Source organism: Festucalex cinctus, chromosome 20, assembly GCF_051991245.1.
Source record: "Festucalex cinctus isolate MCC-2025b chromosome 20, RoL_Fcin_1.0, whole genome shotgun sequence".
Classification (NCBI taxonomy): Eukaryota; Metazoa; Chordata; class Actinopteri; order Syngnathiformes; family Syngnathidae; genus Festucalex; species Festucalex cinctus.
Window position 1 is genome coordinate 5,316,866 of NC_135430.1, and position 20,470 is coordinate 5,337,335.

General features: G+C 41.4%; 1 protein-coding gene and 1 long non-coding RNA gene across 5 annotated transcripts in view; one reads left to right on the plus strand and one right to left on the minus strand.

Moving 5' to 3' along the window:
• dpp6a (dipeptidyl-peptidase 6a) overlaps window positions 1-20,470 on the plus strand; it is a 195,526-nt gene that overhangs the window by 161,220 nt on the left and 13,836 nt on the right. For all 4 annotated transcript variants that reach the window (XM_077508715.1, XM_077508718.1, XM_077508717.1 and 1 more), the window contains exons 9-20: window positions 7,844-7,998; window positions 8,076-8,173; window positions 8,289-8,412; window positions 9,154-9,192; window positions 9,266-9,373; window positions 9,475-9,566; window positions 10,383-10,430; window positions 10,547-10,665; window positions 11,694-11,786; window positions 13,598-13,705; window positions 13,788-13,857; window positions 15,658-15,852. In XM_077508715.1, the coding sequence (XP_077364841.1) occupies window positions 7,844-7,998; window positions 8,076-8,173; window positions 8,289-8,412; window positions 9,154-9,192; window positions 9,266-9,373; window positions 9,475-9,566; window positions 10,383-10,430; window positions 10,547-10,665; window positions 11,694-11,786; window positions 13,598-13,705; window positions 13,788-13,857; window positions 15,658-15,852 (1,249 nt within the window). The remainder of the gene's footprint in view (window positions 1-7,843; window positions 7,999-8,075; window positions 8,174-8,288; window positions 8,413-9,153; window positions 9,193-9,265; window positions 9,374-9,474; window positions 9,567-10,382; window positions 10,431-10,546; window positions 10,666-11,693; window positions 11,787-13,597; window positions 13,706-13,787; window positions 13,858-15,657; window positions 15,853-20,470) is intronic.
• On the minus strand, window positions 2,773-4,476 carry LOC144009748 (uncharacterized). Its single transcript, XR_013281032.1, has 3 exons — window positions 3,988-4,476; window positions 3,042-3,285; window positions 2,773-2,941 (listed from the first exon to the last, which is right to left on the minus strand). It is a non-coding gene; the product is annotated as an uncharacterized LOC144009748 (long non-coding RNA).

Genomic DNA, 20,470 nt, shown 5'->3' on the forward strand with positions numbered 1-20,470 from the left:
TTTCAGTGGAGCGTGTGAGATGTAATCCTGAATTCCGTCCCTGACAGCCCCTCATATTCTGCCGAGTACTGATAAACGCAAAAAAAAACAAAAAAAACGGTGTGACTTTGATTTGAGTGACTTTTGCCTCGCAGGTATTTGTGTTCCTGTGGGCGACTTCCAAGTAAAGATGTCAACTTCAGATTTGCTCCCTTTGAAGTGGGGGGGGGGGAGCATTTTTTAATAAATTGACATGAAAACACAATCAAGAGTTGCAGCAGGCTGCCGTATCGCCTCGTAATCCCACAAAAGCATCTCTAATGAGATTTTTCTGACGCCGGCGCCGCTGTGGGGGTGGAGAGAGCGACGGCGGCGGCACTCTATTCAAATCAATTGTTGTTTGGTTGCCTCGCAAACAAAGACGAACTCGCCAGAACGCCGCTGGGAGGAATCACGTGCCAGTCTGAAAATAGACAAGGTCATTCGTAGGTGAGGTGAGGTAAAAAAATAAATAAAAAAAATCATAATAGTGATAATAAAATACAAATATTAGCCAAATATTTTGTTTTGATAAGTTATTAAATTTAAGGGGTTAGTCTTTTAAATTTGGGGTTGACGTTTCAAGATTACAAATTAAGATTTCAAACCAGGGATAAAGTTTTTAATTCAGGTCTTAAGGAATGTATTATTATTGTTATTATTATTATTATTATCATCATCATCATTATCATTTGTGTGCAGTTGAATCCCACACCGATTCTATCTTTCGTTTACCGAAATGTGCAATTCGTGCCGTTTGCGGCTGTGGATACAGGGACCACACGAATCCATTTATACAACTAAAAACTTTTCAAATGTAATGAATTGATGGAGTTTAACCGTCTCAAAATAATGTTTAAAGCCCCAGTGTGTAGCTCACGACCGCCATCTATCGGTCAAACAAGATAATGCAATGATTTTAAGCACACGAACTACGGCGTCCCAGAGAGACCCTACTTCAACAGCCTACCACCAATTTCACCGGAACAGAACGCAAACAACTTCTGGTATTCCCTCGAGTGATGACGTAAGTGAATTGCATTTGTTAGACATACTGTACAGATCCCTAATAATTGTGATTTAGTCATTTAATTTCAGAATTAATATTTTTGTCGGCATTGTTTGGAAATACTGTACGTCAGCTAATGATAATGGCTATCTATGTTCATATTTGTTAGTGTAACTAAACCATGCAACAGAGAACACACAGTTATGTTATACGTTTTATAGACATGTGGACCATCTCAAAGGGGGCGAGAGAGACGACGAGGAAGAGAACGCGGTGCCTCGTAACGTACAATTATGTCATCATGGAAAAATAATTCCATTCGAGCATGCATGTGAATGGCTCAAAACATACCTTTGCTTGGAATATGTGGTATTTAGATTACATAGTTTGCTGATATGTTTAGTATATCGTGCAAAAATAATGGTGTTAACTGAACGACACATCTGCAACTCAGACTCGTAACCCCCCCGTGTCTTGTTGCTACTAACCACTCAGAAAAGTGCTGCTTACAAAAACATTTGAAACCCTTTACTCAGATATCGATTTGTCACCATGTTGAACAATTTTACCTAATAAATATCACTAAGCAACTTAATTAGTTTTGATTGAAGATACAACAGCTTCCTTGTACTTCGATGTGCAGGAATTTACATGGCTTTCACAAATAGTCTTGCTCATGTAATAATGTACTTCATTGGCTCAGTGACTTTCAGTTCATTGTTTGGTACCTCATCTGACATACAATTGTTACCTTCTTGCAGAGACTCGTACAGGAAATGACCATGGAGGAACATGAAGATATCCAAGTCCAGCTGATAGACTGACACCAAGAAATACTTTTTGACACATCAGCACCACCATGATTTCCTGTACCTGGATCCCACATCAGCACCACCATGATTTCCTGTACCTGGATCCCACATCAGCACCACCATGATTTCCTGTACCTGGATCCCAGACTGCAGCACCTTGGTGGACTTGTAGCAAATAAGTGACACTTTCCCAGATCCTTGAGGACAATACAAAGGTTTTTTACCTGGCATATAATTAGTCCATGTCTGACACTTGTTGTTGTAGTTTGTATAACTTGTATATTGTTGTTGTGTGTTAATTTGTACATTTTGAATAACTAAAAAAATACTATTTCCTTTGGCGTCAACATGCAGTGTTCATTCGACACCTAACCTAACACTATTTTACATGACCAGAAATGTAAAACATCAAAAGCCTGGAGAATTATTATAAATGCTTGCAATGACAAGGAATTCTTCATTGGCCAATGAATGTAAGGTACAGTACATGAAAATGAATGAATAAAATAAAGTAAAATAAAAGTCTACATGAAATGAACATATTAACTAAAAAAAAAAAAAATGCTGTTAGAATATAATGAGCTACATGAATTGCAGTTGTTCCAGAATTTTACCAATACGCTGTGCATTTCAAAATATGGAAAATAGACATACAGGTTTGGGCCAAAAGTAGTGTTACAGAGCAGGTATGTGTTGTACACAGCTAAAATATCTGATTAACTCAATACCATGATGGTTTTTTGTGTGTGTGTGTGTGTGTGTGTGTGTGTGCTGACATTGCCCCCCATTAACATTGCAACATTCCTCAAACTCTCCCGAACACAGTATGATCTGTAACACTACTTTTCGCCTACTCTATGATGTTATTGGGGCAAAATTAAGGAAGGCTTGTCCATTGATTGTGTGAACAGACTGCAGTAAAAATGAAGTCACTTCAATGTTTGCTGGTTTTATTAAGTTTGACATGCTCCTTGACTGCACAAGTACATGTTATGGAGTGAGGGCATGTTCCCACCAACGATGATATCATATTCTTCAAAGGCTTGCTGAGGAAAGTGAGGGAGGAGTCACTCCATGGCTTCAGACACCTGGTCAGCAGGTCCTGTGTAAAACAAGTGGTGCTTGTACATGTGACCATTCCGTATTGCTTCACACAAAAAGTTCATGTAGTGTGCAATGCCGTCCATATGTAAATGACATACCAAGACGTCGGCTGACTTCAGTTTGTTGCAGCTCAGATATGGTAGGTGGAGATACTGGTGGTACAACACCGAAGCCTTCTGGGGTCCTCCATTCAAGTGTCCTCATTCGGGGCATTCCAATATGGCTGCTGACTCTCCCCTTGATATTTTTTTTTCTTGCAGGTCGGTGATGTATTTAAACGGTGCATGAATGCTTGTATACATCAGAATATGGTTCTGGAACCCCTCAAGTTTGGCTGTTGATCTAGTGTGACACAAACAAAAACACAATTATAAAATAAAATAGAATAATTGATGATACTACTATATGTCACCAACTTTCCAACAAAGCCCCCAAAATAGAGGTAAGATCTTTAGTTTTTGGGCCCAAAACATTGTATTAGCTAGATAAAAGTAACTTGACTGCATACTGCATAGAATATGCAAAGGCTGCTTGCTTGTCGAATTTCCGTGGAAAACGTGGCAGCCTGTAAATTCTTGTGCACCCAATTACACAATGGACCAGTACACACTTGAGTGAGAGAGTTCAGACTCTAGCAGTGCTTACGGTACAGCCAGCATTTAAGTCCAGAAAGTTATTCCCTGCCGAAAATTAATTTCGAGAACCCTATTTTCACCAACCACAACGAAAATAATTTTCAACTCCTCCACTAATACAGTATGCTTTAGATTCTCTATTGAAGTTATGGGCAAATATACCTCCGAAATCACAGTTACATTACATTACACAATAACTTGCGCATTTACTCTAAATATAACGTGCCAGCGGGAATCTTTTTTTTTTTCAAAGCAAGTAGCTACATAACGAAATCGTTCGAGTGGTGCGGAGTTGCTAATCAACAGATACAGTGATCGTAAAACAAAGGTACGAACATCGTATTAATTAGTACGGAGTATACTTTTTCTCTCGCTCTCAAAACGTAAACACAAATGTACTCTTACTTACCGGTCAAGTAGAAAGCAGTCGAAGGCACCGGCACGTCCCAAACCTAGTCTGTTCCTCATTTCTCTCCATCTGGCAAATGCGGCTACAATATAAACTCTTGTTTTGTCGCGCTGAAATAAAATAAATTCCCAAAGTAAGTGTGATGCTTGATAATGCTCTCTTCGGGGACCGGAAACTCTTCTTCTTCGTGGACATGCGGTCGCCATACAAACCGGAAGTGCGTTCCAAAAACGCGTTAAGAAATGGAGCGCTGAAATTTGTCTTTGACGGCACCCGTAGCAGAAAGATGGCGGCGAAACATGGCAGACACTAGCAGGCGAGGCGCGGACATGTAAGATAATTTGCGATTTCTAGACTAACCGTTATATTTTAAAAAAGTACGTTTATGCGATACAACATATCTTTTTACATACTACTAACACAAACAATTGTTTTTTTTTTCCGAATGATTTATTATTTCACCACTAGATGCCACTGTATAATACTGAGTGTACCTTTAAAGCCCATCATGAAAGTTTACCACTTAATATACCAGTTAAATTAAAAAAAAAAAAAAAAAAAAAAGGGGAAAGTGAGTATAAATGAAGAGAAAGAGATATTTTCTCCAAAACAAAATATTGATCAAAACAAAAATAAGGATGTATTTCAACTCAAGGTGTCAGTTTATGGAACAATCTGGATTGTAAAACAAAATCATCTCAGTCTATCTGTATTTTTAAAAACTTGACAAAAGCTCAATTACTGGAAAAATACTTATAGCACAAGGACATGCTGCTTATAGAATTGTTATATTTAAAGCGTCTTTACTTTGTGGTGATTATTTTTTGTTGTTGATTGGGACAGATAAGTTTTACTTATTTCTGTCCCTTTTCATTTCTCTTTTTTTAAAGGAATTACATAAATTTAATTTATTATTATTATTATTGTTGTTATTATTATTATTATTATTATTATTATTATTATTATTATTATTATTATTATTATTAATATTTTGACTCAATACATCAGCTATTTATTTCAAAGTGTGGTTGTTCAATTTTTATTTCAGGAAGTTTTTATATATACTAATGAAATTTACCCATTTAAAAAATAAAATACGATTGAAAGAAGTTATATGTATTCCGTTTTTATTGATTTATTGATTTAACACTGTTCAAACTTCATCTTGCTTCAAAAATTCATGCCTCCCGAGGTTGATGTCGTCTGATTCCACATGACTTACTTACTTACAAAATTTAACATTAGATCTCAACTTTTCCCCATTCATTTTCAAAGGGACAGACATTGAACTTTTTCTAAATATCACTTTCCACACCCACTTCCATACGTCTCATCATTTCTAGGTGTCTGATACGGCTCGGTGGCACAGTTAGTAAAGTGCATTGTCCAGTAAGCAGGAGGTCATCATTTCATAATATATCTCTCAATTTACTTCATTCAAATCATAGCTTTCAGCTTTCAGCATTCCCACGCAATTTATCCAGAAATTGCACTTCATCTAGTTTGCACGAAGAATTTAAAACCGATTTGACAAATGAACCGATTGCTTGATAAAATAAATCAAATGTGTTCCATGCATGTGTCGTATTTACAATTATTATTACAGTAAATAAATGTGAATACAGTAAAAAGTATAAAATGGGTATTATTTTACAGAAATGTCGTTTTAATAGATCCAGTAAATCAGTAAATTTCCCCATTTTGGGACCAATAAATTTTATCATAAATCAAGTAACCAATCATATGAATAATAATAATTAAAAAAAGAGTTTCCATCATTTTCTATGCTGCAGTGCTTATCCTCATTAGCCAATGTTGAGAAGAAAAAAAAATAAGATTCCTCATGATGTAAATCCTCAATTGAGCTGGATTAAAAAAAAAATGAAATCACTTTTTCTTCTGCTTGTTAGTGAGCTAAAAGGGTCAAAAAGCGCTTTTTCGCTCTTGCTCTGTTGTTTCCTCAAGCTTTCAATGTCATTTATGAATATGATTTTTATTTTTATTTTTTTAAACAGATTGCAGATGAAGCCAGCTGCTGTAATTATGCTAGTTTTGCTCAACTTCATGTCCTTATTTTCTCAAGAAGTGAGTGTAAAAAAAAAAAAAAAGTGAAATGTTCAACATGTGCCTGCGGTGCCCTCTGCTGAACACAACAAGCAAATGGAGTTCATCTGAATGCACAATCTAATTGCCGGAAATGAGTCGGCTGGCATTTGTCCGAATGCGTCGCCAGCCATCATTTGATAGGCGGCCGGCCGCTGACTGTTACCTTGAAAGGCCAGAAGGGGCCCATTAGCCGTCATCGGGGGTCCGGCCTCTCCGGGCTGAAGTGTCCTTGAGCAAAAAAACAGCAGATGGGCCGTGATCGGAGCTCGCTCGTGCTCGTTTTGTCTTTTCACGGAGGACGCCAGGCCGCAGGCACCGACAACATTTTGGAAAAGAGCCAATTATGCCCGAGATGCCGCTTTGCTCTTTGTTGGGAGTCGAGTGGACACTTGAAGTGAAGATGTGAATAAGATGCAGAATGAGTGCGGGAATGATTGCTGGCAGCTTCGCAAATGCGGCACAATCGCAACAAATGTCAAACTGTTTACATCATCATAACCAATTGAAAATCACACCATTGAATTCATTTTGTGAAACAAGTTTAAACCGGTTGACCGTCTTTTGCTATATTGTGCTTCACTTTTTGCACGTTCATTTTTAGTGTTTTTTTTATTATTTTTTTTATTGTTATTGTAACGTTGGCATCATTTCACACAGTTGCATGTCTGTAGCAAGGTTATTTTAGTTAACTAAAATTAACAGAAAAAATAAAAATAAAATTCACAGAAGTGACATCATGTCGCAGCAGAATAGAAAGCACTTTGAGATGACGTCGCTTCCATGGTGTTTTTTTAAATATTGCGCACAAGTAAGACACTTAAAAAAAAAAAAAAAAAACTTACTAAAACTAAACTAAAACGAAACATTTATTCACTAACTAAAACTAATAAAAACTAACAGAACCATGATGAAAACTAATTAAAACTAACTTTAAAAAAAAAAAAAAACTCACAACGAAATCAAAACGAACAAAAATGAAAAATTCCAAAACTATAATAATCCTGGTCTTGTAGTAAAGTAAACATTTACAGCCATTCCACGGAATTGTCATCATTTGGTTTGGATAGCGTTTGTACATCTTCATTTGCTGACTTCCACACCTTTTCCCAAAATCTGAAATTTGGTGGAGGTCTCAATTCAACATTTTTTTACGTGTACAAATGATGGACGTCGGCACAAAGTGGGGGCGGGAATCAACACCAAATGTATTTGTAATTATTATCCGCCATCACTTGTTGGCTGTCAGACAACAAGAGCATGTTAGTATGTTAGCCTGCAACTATTGTTAATCTCGTCAACAAAAACTAAACAAAAATAATTTCGGCAACACACATTTTTCACCGGACTAAAACGAGACTGGACTTAAAAAAAAAAAAATTATAGTTATAACTTAAGATGAATCTAACGGCTATAACATTCCAACAATCATGTTAATGCGACTGTTAACTAATGCTAGCTAACTTACTAGCTCATAGCATAGAAGCCGCTGTAATTGTGTGTCAAGTTGTGTTTCATTAAAAAGATGAGAGAAAATTTGATGTGAACGACGAGTCATTTTAGATCCAAAAAGGTTCAGTATCTGCTGACAAAAACAATATACAGGGGTAAAATGGTTGTCCTGACTAAAATTATATTGTTGACTAAAACTAGACAAATAAAATTGTTTACATGTTAGCATGTTAGCCTGCAACCACGTGAGGACATTCTCTGATGCGAATGGTTGCTTTGTTTTTTTCATGTCTTATTTCAGAGGAGATCTTCCGCTCCCACGTCGCCCACTGGTGGTCCCCGGACGGCGCCAGGTTGGCGTACGCCACCATCAACGACACTTTGGTGCCCAAAATGGAGCTGCCTATGTTCACCGGAATGCCCTACCCGACGGGGAAGGAGTACCACTACCCCAAGGTGGACTCGGCACAACTTTGGCTTCGGGATTCTCGCTTGTTCCTTGACGTGTGTGCGTTGACGATGAATGTGCGCAGGCGGGCGAGGAGAACCCGCTGCTCACGTTGTACGTGGTCAACCTCAACGGGCCCCTTCACACCATCGAGATGAGGAGACCCGACGACCCCAGATTGAGGTGAGAAGACCAAAATCGGGTTTTTGTTGAGCCCCCCAAACTCGGAAATGCTTTTGTTTCATCATATCACTGGTGTCGGATTTTTTTTTGCGTACGTGTCGACGGTGTGTTTCAGTGAGTTCTACGTGACCATGGTGAAATGGGCCACCACCACCAAACTGGCCGTCAACTGGCTCAACCGAGCCCAGAACATCTCCGTACTCACGCTGTGTCAGGCCACAACGGGGGTCTGCACCAAGGTCTGCCTGCCCTCGATACGGTCAACGCGGACGGGGATACGTTAACCAAACATTGTGTTTCACAAAAGACCGCCAGCTTAATGCTAACATATAGCATGAAACGCCTTTGACAGGCTATTGGAAATTAGCGAAAGACAATTCAAATGTCCAACCAAACATTTTGTTTCACGAAAGACCGCTAGCTTAATGCTACATGTAGCATGAAATGCCATTGACAGGCTATTGGAAATTAGCTTAAGACGATTCAAATGTCCAACCAAACATTTTGTTTCACAAAAGACCGCTAGCTTAATGCTAACATATAGCATGAAATGCCATTGATAGGTTATTGGAAATGAGCGTAGATGTCAAACAAGTGCTACTTTTACACACACGCAGCAATAACATACTAAAATACCACTGATATATATATATATACATATATATATATATATATATATATATATATATATATATATATATATATATATATATAATAAGGAACTGAGCGCTAAAAGAAAAAGGAGGTCTTCAAAGCAGCACATATTTATTTATTTATTTATATTTTAACTTGTTAAAAAATAGTGAGCACAAACCTCCCACCCCGCCTCCGGCCTTATACTACCTGCCTTGGAGTCACAAGATGGTCGCCGTAATTTTTATTTTTTTATTTTTATTTTTATTTTATTTTTTTTCTCAACGAACATGGATTGTGTGTGTATGTTGGTATTAAAAAAAAAAAACGTCCACTATTCTCCACAGAAACATGAAGACGAAAGTGAAGGATGGCTTTACAGACAGGTGAGAACGTAAGGTGAGCGAGTGAATATTTTGCAGTGTAAAACGTATTTACTTGATGCGCTGGACTTTTTAGAACGAGAAGCCTCTGTTTTCCAAAGATGGTCACAAGCTGTTTTTCACGAGGGCCATCCCGCAAGGCGGCCGAGGGAAATTCTTCCACATTTCCATGTCCGTCTCGCAGGTCGGACTCACCGCTAAGTGCATTTGCAACATTCCACAACATTCCAATGACTCTAGTCTGAATATTTCCTGGTATTTTGTTTGTTTGTTTACAAAATGCAGCCAAACACCAGCACGGACACGCTGCAGTCCATTACGTCGGGCGACTGGGACGTGACCGAGGTCTTGGCCTATAACGAGGAAAGTCAGCTCATGTGAGTCCAAACGATGCATTAGGTAGAACCAAAGAACCGGGTTCGAAAATACACGTCCCCGTTTCATCCCAATTTGGATGAATGCGTCTATCATAGTTGGTCCCAAAAAAAAAAAAAAAGTCCCCAGTATTTTTGCAGGGAATTAAACAGGAAGTCAGCCATTTTGCTTTCAAAGATGCCAGATTGGTGGCAGAAAATTGCCAAATTTTTTTGTTGACAAAAAAAAACATTATATCAATATAGGGATGTAATGATACCGGCAGTATCGTTATATCGCAATATTAAAACGGCCACAATATATCCTCATCATGTCACGATATTAAAAGCAGCACATCTGTTAAAAACAAAACAAAAAAAAAAAAAGGTTGATTTCAATTTGTGCAGTTCTACCACACTCTGGTGGCTAGTTTTTTTCTGTGCAGTTGACAAGGCATGTTTTGGCATGTTTCAAATCCACGCTAATGTTCAAAAGATGTACATTTGTGTCTGAATATTATAATTTATTAATTGTTATTATCACAATTATTATATAATAATTATAAAAATATAATTAATTTATTAATTATTTATACATATGTATTAAATAATTATATAATTTGTTAATTATTATTAAAGATTAAAGTTATTATAATTTAAGTTTAAATTTAAATGAATATTGTGACTGTTTTTTGTATCGCCAACATCCCCACAATATCTTGATAATTATCGTATCGTGACATTTGGATGTCATAACATCCCTAATGTCAAAAAACAGCTTTATTTCCGATGACTGATTGTTGTGTCTAATTTGACTACCGACTTGTTTCAACGTTGTAGATACTTCCTGAGTACGGAAGACGGGCCAAAGCGACGGCATCTCTACAGGTACATCTCTACATTTCATACTTTTGAAATGTCAACAAACCACAACTTGGGTTTTTCAAACAAGAGTTCAAAGATTTGTTGTTCTGTTTGTTTGTTTGTTTGTTTTTTCTAATCAGCGCTGACACGTTTGGCTCGTTCAACCGCCGCTGCCTCTCGTGCGGCCTGTCGGACAGTTGTGGCTACGTCGGCGGCTCCTTCTGCCACAACATGAGCTACTTTCTGCTCCACTGCCAAGGTGACGCCACACACGCAACGCAAATATTTACATATTTGTCATTCATCCATACATACATAAAAATAAAAAAATAAAAGCACTCACTGTTGTACAAAGTACACTATAACACAACTTCACAGTATTAAATATATGCATGGATTTGTACCCTTTTAATGACTGTTTAAAGTAAGGCGTTTTGTTTTGTTTTGTTTTTTAACATCGCTGTATATGAAGTTGTTTAAGAATTTTTTTTTTTTTAGCAACCATTTGCATAAAGCCCACCAAGGCGTTTTTCTTTAACAACCATGTAGTAAAGCATTTTTTTTATTTTTTTTTATTTTTTGTGTGTGTGTTTTTGTTTTTGTTTTTGAAACCATGTATAGTAAAGTGTTTTAAACGGCCAAGTATAGTAAGGCGTTTTTTTTTTTAAACAACCCTGTGTAGTAAAGTGTTTTTTTTTTTTTTTTTTTTTTTTTTTTTTTAAACGACCATGTTTGGTAAGGTGTTTTTTGTTTTTTTGTTTTTTTTAACAGCCATGTAAGGCATGTAAAGCATTTTTTTTTAAATAGCCATGTATAGTAGGGTGTTTGTTTGTTTTTTTTTTCTTTTTTTTTCTTTTTTGAACAAACATGTATAGTAAGGCATTTTTTTTGTGTAGTAAAGCGTTTTTATTATATTATATATATATATAGCTGTAGCTGTAACTATATCATGTTTGTGTGCAAATGCATCAGATTTGCGAGTCTTCAAATCACATTTCGGCTCTCATTCGTCACACCAGCTCGCGCTTGCGCTGGAGGAAGGAAATGAGATTCCTGGCGTAAAGCGCTTTGCTTTCCCTTGGCCCGCCTGCCGGGGGCAACAAAGGTCCTCCTCGCCGGCTCGCTTTTGGCGGGACGCTTGTAAAAACGATTTGATCAAGTGGTGACATCATCATCATGGTCATAGAGTGGGAGTGTGGCAAGCGAGAGAAAATAGAAGAAGAAGAAGAAGAAGAAGGCGTGTAACCCGTGCTCCCAATTTGAAATGTTGTTGTGATGTTTATTTAGGGCCAGGTGTGCCGTTTGTGTCCGTTTACAAGACGCAGACAGATGACGAAGACGACGACGCGGATGTTGAGGGAGTGTCGGGGGACAGACAGAGTGAGTGCAACTGAAAACTACAAGACAACAAACATTTTGGCAACAAGACGCCATTTTGTTTTGTGCAAACAATCACTCATCACATTTATTCCGCAATGTAGTTTCCCCAAAATAAACATATAGAGTTAAATTACAACCAAAAAGTTTGTGTACGTGCAAAAAACTTCCACTACTAGCAATTTGCTACTAGCCTTTGCATCCACTAAGCAGAGTCTGAGCTGCACTGTATTTGCTTGCCGAGTATGAATATATTGAGTTTGTAAAAACAATAACTCGATTAAGAACGACCTTCCGCGAGTGGAATGCTTGTCCGCTCTTGAGGTAATCTGATTACTCCTCTCAGTTGTCATGAGATTACAAGCGACATCAGCACAATGTAAATCAAATTACCCGCGTTGTTGCTCTAATACACGTCCGATGTCTTCACATCACATTTGCACCCGATTGATTTCATTTTTTCTTGCTTCGGAAGCAGATGTTGTTGTTGCAACCATATTTGGACAAAAAGTATTGGGACACAGCCCTTTAAGATCATTGGATTGGATTTTGGAGCTCCAAAAGAATTTCGAGTACATTTGCATGGGAGGCATAACAGTGTGTGATTATGAATGCCACAGGATGGAAGCAAAGCACTACTTTTGTTCAAAAGGGATGCCACGAGATGGCTGCAAAAGTAGGGACTTTTGAAGCTCCTCAACTCACTTCCGCGTAGCTTCTCGGCACCAAGATTCCACAAGATTCCTTTTTTGAAAACTCACTTTAACCGACTTCCAAAATGCCACATAGCGGCAAAGCACTTCTTTTGTCAAAATTAAGCTTCTGAACTCACTTCAAAATACTCTAAGATGCGACAAAGCACTACTTTTGTTGAAAAGGAAGCTCTTCATCTCATTTCTACATAGTTCCTTGGCCCTAAAACGGTGGCAAAGCACTGCTTTTGTCCAAATGGGTCTCCTTAACACACTTCATCATGCTCAAAGATGCCAGAAGATGGTGGCGGCAAAGCACTACTTTTGTTGAAAAGGAAACTCAACTCATTTCAACACAGTTCCTTGGCCCTTTGTGGCAAAACACTGCTTTTGCCCAAATGAAGCTCCTCAACTTACTACAGCGTCACTTCTTGGCACCAAGATTCCAAAAGATTCCTTTTGTTGAAAAGAAACCTTAACTCACGTTAACCTAGTTAAAAAATACCACAACATGGCGTCAAAGCACTACTTTTGTCCAAATGAAACTTCTTAACTCACGTCAGAGATGCCACAAGATGGCAGCAAAGCACTACTTTTTTTTTTTTGAAAAGGAGGCTCCTCAACTCATTTCAACATAGTTCCTTGGCCCTAGAATGGTGGCAAAGCACTGCTTTTGTCCCAATGGAGCTCCTTAACTCACTTTATCATACTCTAAGATGCCAGAAGATGGCGGCAAAGTGCTACTTTTGATGAAAAGGAAGCTCCTCAACTCATTTCAACATAGTTCCTTGGCCCTAAAACGGTGGCAAAGCACTGCTTTTGTCCATAACACACTTCATCATACTCTAAGATGCCCCAAGATGGTGGCAAAGCACTACTTTTGTCACATTAACTCACTCTAACATAGCACAAAAAAAGCACAAAAACTGGTGAATAATTTTTTTTCCCCAAAAAATGGAGGGTAAGTTAAAAAAAAAAAAAAAAAAAAAAAAACATAAATAAATAAGCAACTTGTGAAATTTGTGGACATGAAGTTTCCATGAGCACGTTGCAAGCTTGTAATTGTCCGCTTGCAAGATTGCGAGACTTTCTGCCGTCTGATGAGGTTTTTGTGGCGCTCAGGTATGACGGAGGTGCGCAAACTGGAGAGCAACCAGCTGCTGAGACTGACGCTGGACAACATGCAGATGCCCCTCGTCGACTACCAGGACGTCAGCGTCGACGACTACAGTGCGTGTGACACACGCGGGTGTTTTTTTTTTTTTTTTTTGCAGACGTTCATTCATCCTTTTTCTCATGTTGTCTTTCGCAGCTTTGTCCATGCAGATCCTCAAACCTGCCAGCTTTGTGGAGACGGCGCACTATCCTCTCATACTGCTCATGTATGTATGAATTTCTCATTTAGGAAAAAAAAAAAAAACAAAAAAAAAGCCAAACCTTGATAACCCGAATGTTGAAATCGTGAATGTTATTTCGAAACCTTACTACAACTTCAAACCCTAAATTTGAAACTCTAATGCCATGAGAGGTCTGAACTAGGGCTGCTCAATTGTGTGTGTGTGTGTGTGTGTGTGTGTGTGGGTGTGTGTGTGTGCGTGTGTGGGGGGGAATCATCACGATTATTTTAGCAATAATTGATATCACCATTATGCAAACGATTAATTTATTTATTGATACAAAACAGGAAAATGTTTAACATTTAAAACTATTAAGACCAATTTAAAAAAAAATAGAAACTCTATAATTGACCAAACAGAATTTATAATATATATATGTATATATATATATAGATTTATTTATGTATTTTTGGTACAAAACAAGAAAATGCAACATTTAAAAAGATGAAGACTAATTTAAAATAAAATAGAAACACTATAATTATGTAAGTTACTTTTGGACCAAACAGAATGTATAATAATATATATATTTCTAGTAAAATGTATTTATTTATTTATGTTGGAAAACCTGAAGTTGGAGTGCAGCACGTGCACTGCGCAGTAGGACGTTTATTTTTTTGGAGTACAAAACAAGAAAATGTTTAAATGTGTAAAAATAAATAAATAATAATAATAATAATAATAATAATAATAATAATAATAATAATAATAAATATTGCGAGAAAATAAAATTAGAAATCAAATATATTAAATTATTTATTTATTTATTTTTAAAAAGGTGCGCGTGTATAAATTTAAGCATCTCAAAAATTTGTATTCCTTTTTTTTTTTTTTTTTTTTTACGATGATACTGATTTTGCAATTGTGGAGTGTAATAATTGAAATTATAATTGAATTTCACTTAATTGCACAGCCCTAGTCTGAACCCAGTTTGTAACCTTTCATTTGAAAATCTAAGACTAGCTTAGAACACTTTAAAACCCTGTTGATGCCACTTTCAACAAATTCATCACTTTTTGTCTGTGGGGGAGAAAAAAAAAAAAGTTTTTGAATTTGTATTAAAAAGAAAAGTTAATTGAGACAAGCAAGTATCGAAGTTGTACCTTTTGTTTTAGTTTGTTCAATTTTTGAAGTCTTGTGGTTGTTTACGTTTAGTTTGCCCCCCATTGTCCAGCTATTGCTACTGCATTTAGAGGCATGTGCTTTCTGCCAGGGTCAAAGGTTAAAATTAATATGGCTGCCTTCACTCTTGATGGTCTGTGTGTGTAACATGGTTATTATTATAGTTTTGGAATTTTTCATTTTAGATTTTATTTTGGTTTGGGTTTTGTTTTTTAAATTGAGTTAGTTCGAATTAGTTTTCAGGGTGGTTCTGTTAGTTTTTATTTGTTTTCGTTCTTTAATAAATGCTTCGTTTTAGTTTAGTTTTTGTTAGTTTCAGTATTAGTTTCATTTTTTTATGTGTATTACTTGTGTGACAGCTCAGGCTGTTTGAAAGCGCTATATAAATAAACTTGAGTTGAGTGTGCAATGTTCAATAAACAGCATGGGAGTGATGTCATCTTTTGGTGCTTTTCTATTGGCTGCTGCGAGATGACGTCACTTCTGTATGACACACTTTCAAATGTCCTTATTCCGGTTCATATCAAAATAAATCTGCATAAAATCATATTTAAAATCATCCCCATTCAATTAATGACCAAAGACTAAAACAAAGGACATTTTTGTTATCATTATATTTAGTTTTGTAAACATAAACATAACGTCTCCTTTTTGGACGTGCAGCGACAGCACCCCCGGTGGCCAGAGCGTGTCGGAGCGCTTCGGCCTGGACTGGGCCACGGTGCTGGTGAGTAGCTTTGGCGCGGTGGCGGCGCGCTGCGATGGGCGTGGGGCCGGCTTCCAGGGCACCAACCTGCTGCGGCGCATCCACAAGCGGCCCGGCGTCCTCGAGGAGCTCGATCAGCGCCAGGCCATCAAGTATGTTATCACGATATTGTGGGAAGGTTGGCGATGACAAAAAAAAAAAGTCACGATATTTAAAGCTCATACTTAACATAAAAAACATTGCATATTGCAACCTACATCTGTCACGCCGCCACCAGGCGTGGCGGCTCATGCTTTTATTTTTGTGTCTGTTTCCCGTTTTACTCTGAAATCCTAACTCTCCTCTCACCCCAGGTCACTTGCCCTTCCTGCCGCTCACTCATTACCGGTCCCCGCCCATGATTATCACCACCTGCCACCAATCAACCCACACAATAAAAGCCACCTGCATTCTCCCCTCCGTTGCCGAAGTGTCACCGTCAGTGCATGGAAGCGTCCACAGTCCTTATGCCCTCGTTCATGTTGCCTAGCGTTGTTGCCTTGTTTTTGTGCCTTTTCCTCCCTTTTGGAGCGCCTTTAGTTACCCCTTTTGCCTTGTGCCCTTTTTCCTCCCTAGCGGAGCGCTTTCTGTTGTCCCCAGTACCTTTTGCCTGTTTTTTCCTCCCTAGTGGAGCGCTTTTTGTTCTCCACTTTTTCCCCTCCCTGTTCTCCTCTCAGTTTGAGAGGAGACCTTTGTTGGCCGGAAATAAACCTGCTGCCTTGGTGGCCTACCTTACGCCTGCGTCTGAGTCCTACTTGACCCCGTCTTGTCAGTACACTTCGGCCAGCATGGACCCAGCAGGCATGGTCGAGGCCGCACTGCAGAGCCAGGAGGCCCGGCTCAACAACCAGGACCGGACCCAACAGACCATGCTGTCCCGGATGGAGGAATTGACCAGCCAGGTCCACGAGCTGGTAGGCCTTTCACGGCGTCGAGCGCCAGCTCCCACTGGACAGATTCCTCACCCTGAGTTCTCTGTACCGACCACGCCATTCACCGGGCTAGGATTGAGACTGGCCTCCCCAGAACGATACTCCGGTGAACCCGGACGCTGTCAGACTTTCCTCACAGAATGTGACATTCATTTTGAACAGTTACCACAGGCATTTCCCACAGCCCGATCCCGAGTGGCCTTCATGTTGTCTCACCTGACGGGACGGGCCAAAACCTGGGCGACCGCGGAATGGGCCAGGGGTTCCTCGGTCTGCCAAAGCGTACAGGACTTTCGAATCGCTTTGCGCCAAGTCTTTGATCCAGAAAACAATGACCGAGAGAAGGCACGAGCACTGAGCCGACTTCAGCAAGGCAACGAATCTGTCAGCGACTATGCAGTTCGCTTTCGAACGTTGGCAACGAGCAGTGGCTGGAACGCCATCGCACTTCACGACCATTTTTTGAAAGGACTCTCCCCTGCCATTCAAGAGCTTCTGGTTCCCGTAGATCTCCCCGCGGACTTGGACGCCTTGATTTCCCTCGCCATCCGGACCGATCATCGTCGTCAGGAGCTGGCCAAGATCGGCGGACCGCGAAGGAGGGAGGAACCCACCCCCTGGACGCGGCCACCGGAGGCCAGAAGGCTGCGACCCATCTTTCCTTCCCGACCGGAACCAGGAGAGGTGGACCTCGCCAGCGACGAACCCATGCAACTGGGAAGGGCTCGGCTTTCGCCGGAGGAGAGACAGCGCCGACGCCGAGAGGGCCGTTGCTATTATTGTGGTGGTCTTGGACACTTGGTGGAAGCCTGCACCACGAAGGGCAACCCTCCGGTGAGTTCTCCGTCACCCCGACCAGCCAAGAACCACAGACTCACGCAAATTCAGATAACTCACCACAATGTCACCACAGTTCTGTCAGCCCTTATCGACTCCGGATCCGACGAGAGCCTCATGGACTGGGAGCTCGTGAGGCAACTACGAGTCTCCACCGAGCCACTTCTGTCAACCATCCAGGCTCGAGCGCTGAACGGCAAGGAACTTTTCAGAATCACCCACATCACTGAACCTCTGGAAGTGCACATCGGACAGCACCTCGAGACCCTTCGCTTCCATGTGTTCCATTCTGCTTCCCCCACTTTGGTTCTGGGTCACCCTTGGCTGCGTCTACATAATCCCAGAATCGACTGGAACTCTGGAGTCATTCTGGAGTGGGGAAAGGACTGCATGACTCACAGATTGGAACAACCCGCACCCCGGAACACCACAGCCCAGGTTCACCAGGTGTCCCTCGCCTCGTCCGCTCAAGAGGAATACCCGAACCTGCACACCGTTCCCTCCTGCTACCACCACCTGCGGGAGGTTTTCAGCAAAACCAAGGCCATGACTCTTCCTCCCCATCGACCGTATGACTGCCCGATTGACCTGATCCCCGGATCAACCATCCCCAAGGGGAGACTGTACTCGGTCTCAGGACCCGAACGCCAAGCCATGAACAATTATATTGACGACTCCTTGAAGGCCGGCCTCATCCGACCGTCTTCCTCACCTGCAGGCGCAGGTTTTTTCTTCGTGAGTAAAAAGGATGGATCCCTACGCCCATGCATTGATTACAGTCCCCTGAATGACATCACTGTTAAGAACCGGTACCCCTTGCCATTGATGTCCTCTGTGTTTGACCAGCTGCAACAAGCTAGAATCTTCACGAAGCTCGATCTCCGCAACGCCTATCACCTCATCCGGATCCGCGAGGGAGATGAATGGAAGACTGGTTTTAACACTCCCCGGGGACATTACGAGTACCTGGTCATGCCTTTCGGCCTCACGAACGCTCCCGCAGTCTTCCAGGCCATGATTAACGAAGTACTCAAAGATTTCATCGACCACTTTGTCTATGTCTACCTGGATGATATCCTAATCTACTCTCCTGACCAAGCAAGCCATCGAAGCCACGTGGACCGAGTCTTGCAACGCCTGCTGGATCACCAGCTTTACGTGAAGGCAGAAAAGAGCCTGTTCCACGTCAACTCCATATCCTTCTTGGGATTCGTCGTGTCACCCGGAAAAGTGGAGATGGAAGCGGACAAGGTCAGCGCCGTGCGGGATTGGCCCACGCCGGACTCACGAAAGAAGGTACAACAATTCCTCGGATTCGCCAACTTCTACCGGCGATTTATCAGAAACTTCAGCACCATTGCTGCCCCCCTGCACGCCTTGACCTCCCCGCAAGTTCGATTTAGGTGGAACACGGAAGCTGAAGGGGCATTCAAGGACTTAAAAGCTCGCTTCACTAATGCCCCTATCCTCAGAGTCCCTGACCCCAAGCGCCAGTTCATGGTGGAGGTGGACGCCTCGAGTATTGGTATTGGGGCAGTCCTGTCCCAGCGTTGTCAAGAGGACGGCAAGACACATCCCTGCGCTTTCCTCTCACGAAAATTATCAAAAGCGGAACGCAACTACTCGGTCGGTGATCGGGAGCTCCTAGCTGTGAAGGTGGCTCTCGAAGAATGGAGACACTGGCTGGAAGGCGCCGAACTCCCCTTCGTGATTTGGACCGACCACCGAAATCTGGAATACTTACGCCAGGCCAAAAGACTCAACCCACGACAGGCCAGATGGTCTTTGTTTTTTAACCGCTTCGTTTTCTCTCTGACCTACAGACCCGGCAGTAAGAACATCAAGGCTGACGCTTTATCAAGAATTCACGAGTCCGAACCACTGGAAGCCGAGCCTGAGACCATTCTGCCCCGGGACTGCATAGTCGGGGCCATGAGGTGGCAAATTGAGGACGACGTCAAAGAGGCACTACGGAACGTCACTCCCCCCACGTCATGCCCACCACGCCGACTCTTTGTGCCTGAGGAACTGAGGGCCCAGGTAATACACTGGGCCCATACTTCACGATTATTTTGCCACCCTGGAGTTCGCAGGACCGTGTATGCTGTCGCCCGGAGATTCTGGTGGCCGGCAATGGAGACCACAATCAAGGACTACGTAGCTGCTTGTCCTACCTGTGCCCGCAACAAGACGTCAAACCAGTCCCGGATGGGTCTACTCCAGCCACTACCAATTCCATCCAGACCATGGGCGGAAATTTCAGTGGATTTTGTGACCGGACTACCACCATCCCATGGTAAAACCACAATCCTCACAGTCGTCGACAGATTCTCTAAGATGGTTCGTTTCATCCCATTAACCAAGCTCCCATCCGCCAAGACCACAGCCGACATCATGATCCACCACATATTCAGGTTTTATGGTTTCCCCTTACACATCGTTTCCGACCGTGGACCACAGTTCGTCTCCCGATTTTGGACTCAATTTTGCAAAGCCCTAGGTGCCAAAGCCAACCTGACTTCTGGGTACCATCCTGAGGCCAATGGGCAGGCAGAACGGCTGAACCAGCAGCTCGAAACCGGTCTCCGATGCCTCGTCTCCCAGAACCCGACAACCTGGAGCAAGTATCTAGTATGGGTCGAGCTCGCGCACAACTCTTTGCCCACATCTGCCACAGGTCTCACCCCGTTCAAGTGTGTCCATGGCTACGATCCCCCATTCTTCGCCGAACTGGAAGAGGAGGTAACGGTCCCCTCGGTCAAAGCCATGATCCGTCGGTGCCACAAGGTCTGGTCGGTGGCCCGGACGGCGCTTCAACGCCAGGGAGACCGGGTAAAGAGGGCCGTCGACCGGAAGAGGAGACCGGCTCCAGAATACCGTCCAGGCCAGCGAGTTTGGCTATCAGCAAAACACCTCAGGCTCAAGGTACCATGTCCAAAGTTGGCCCCGCGATTTGTGGGGC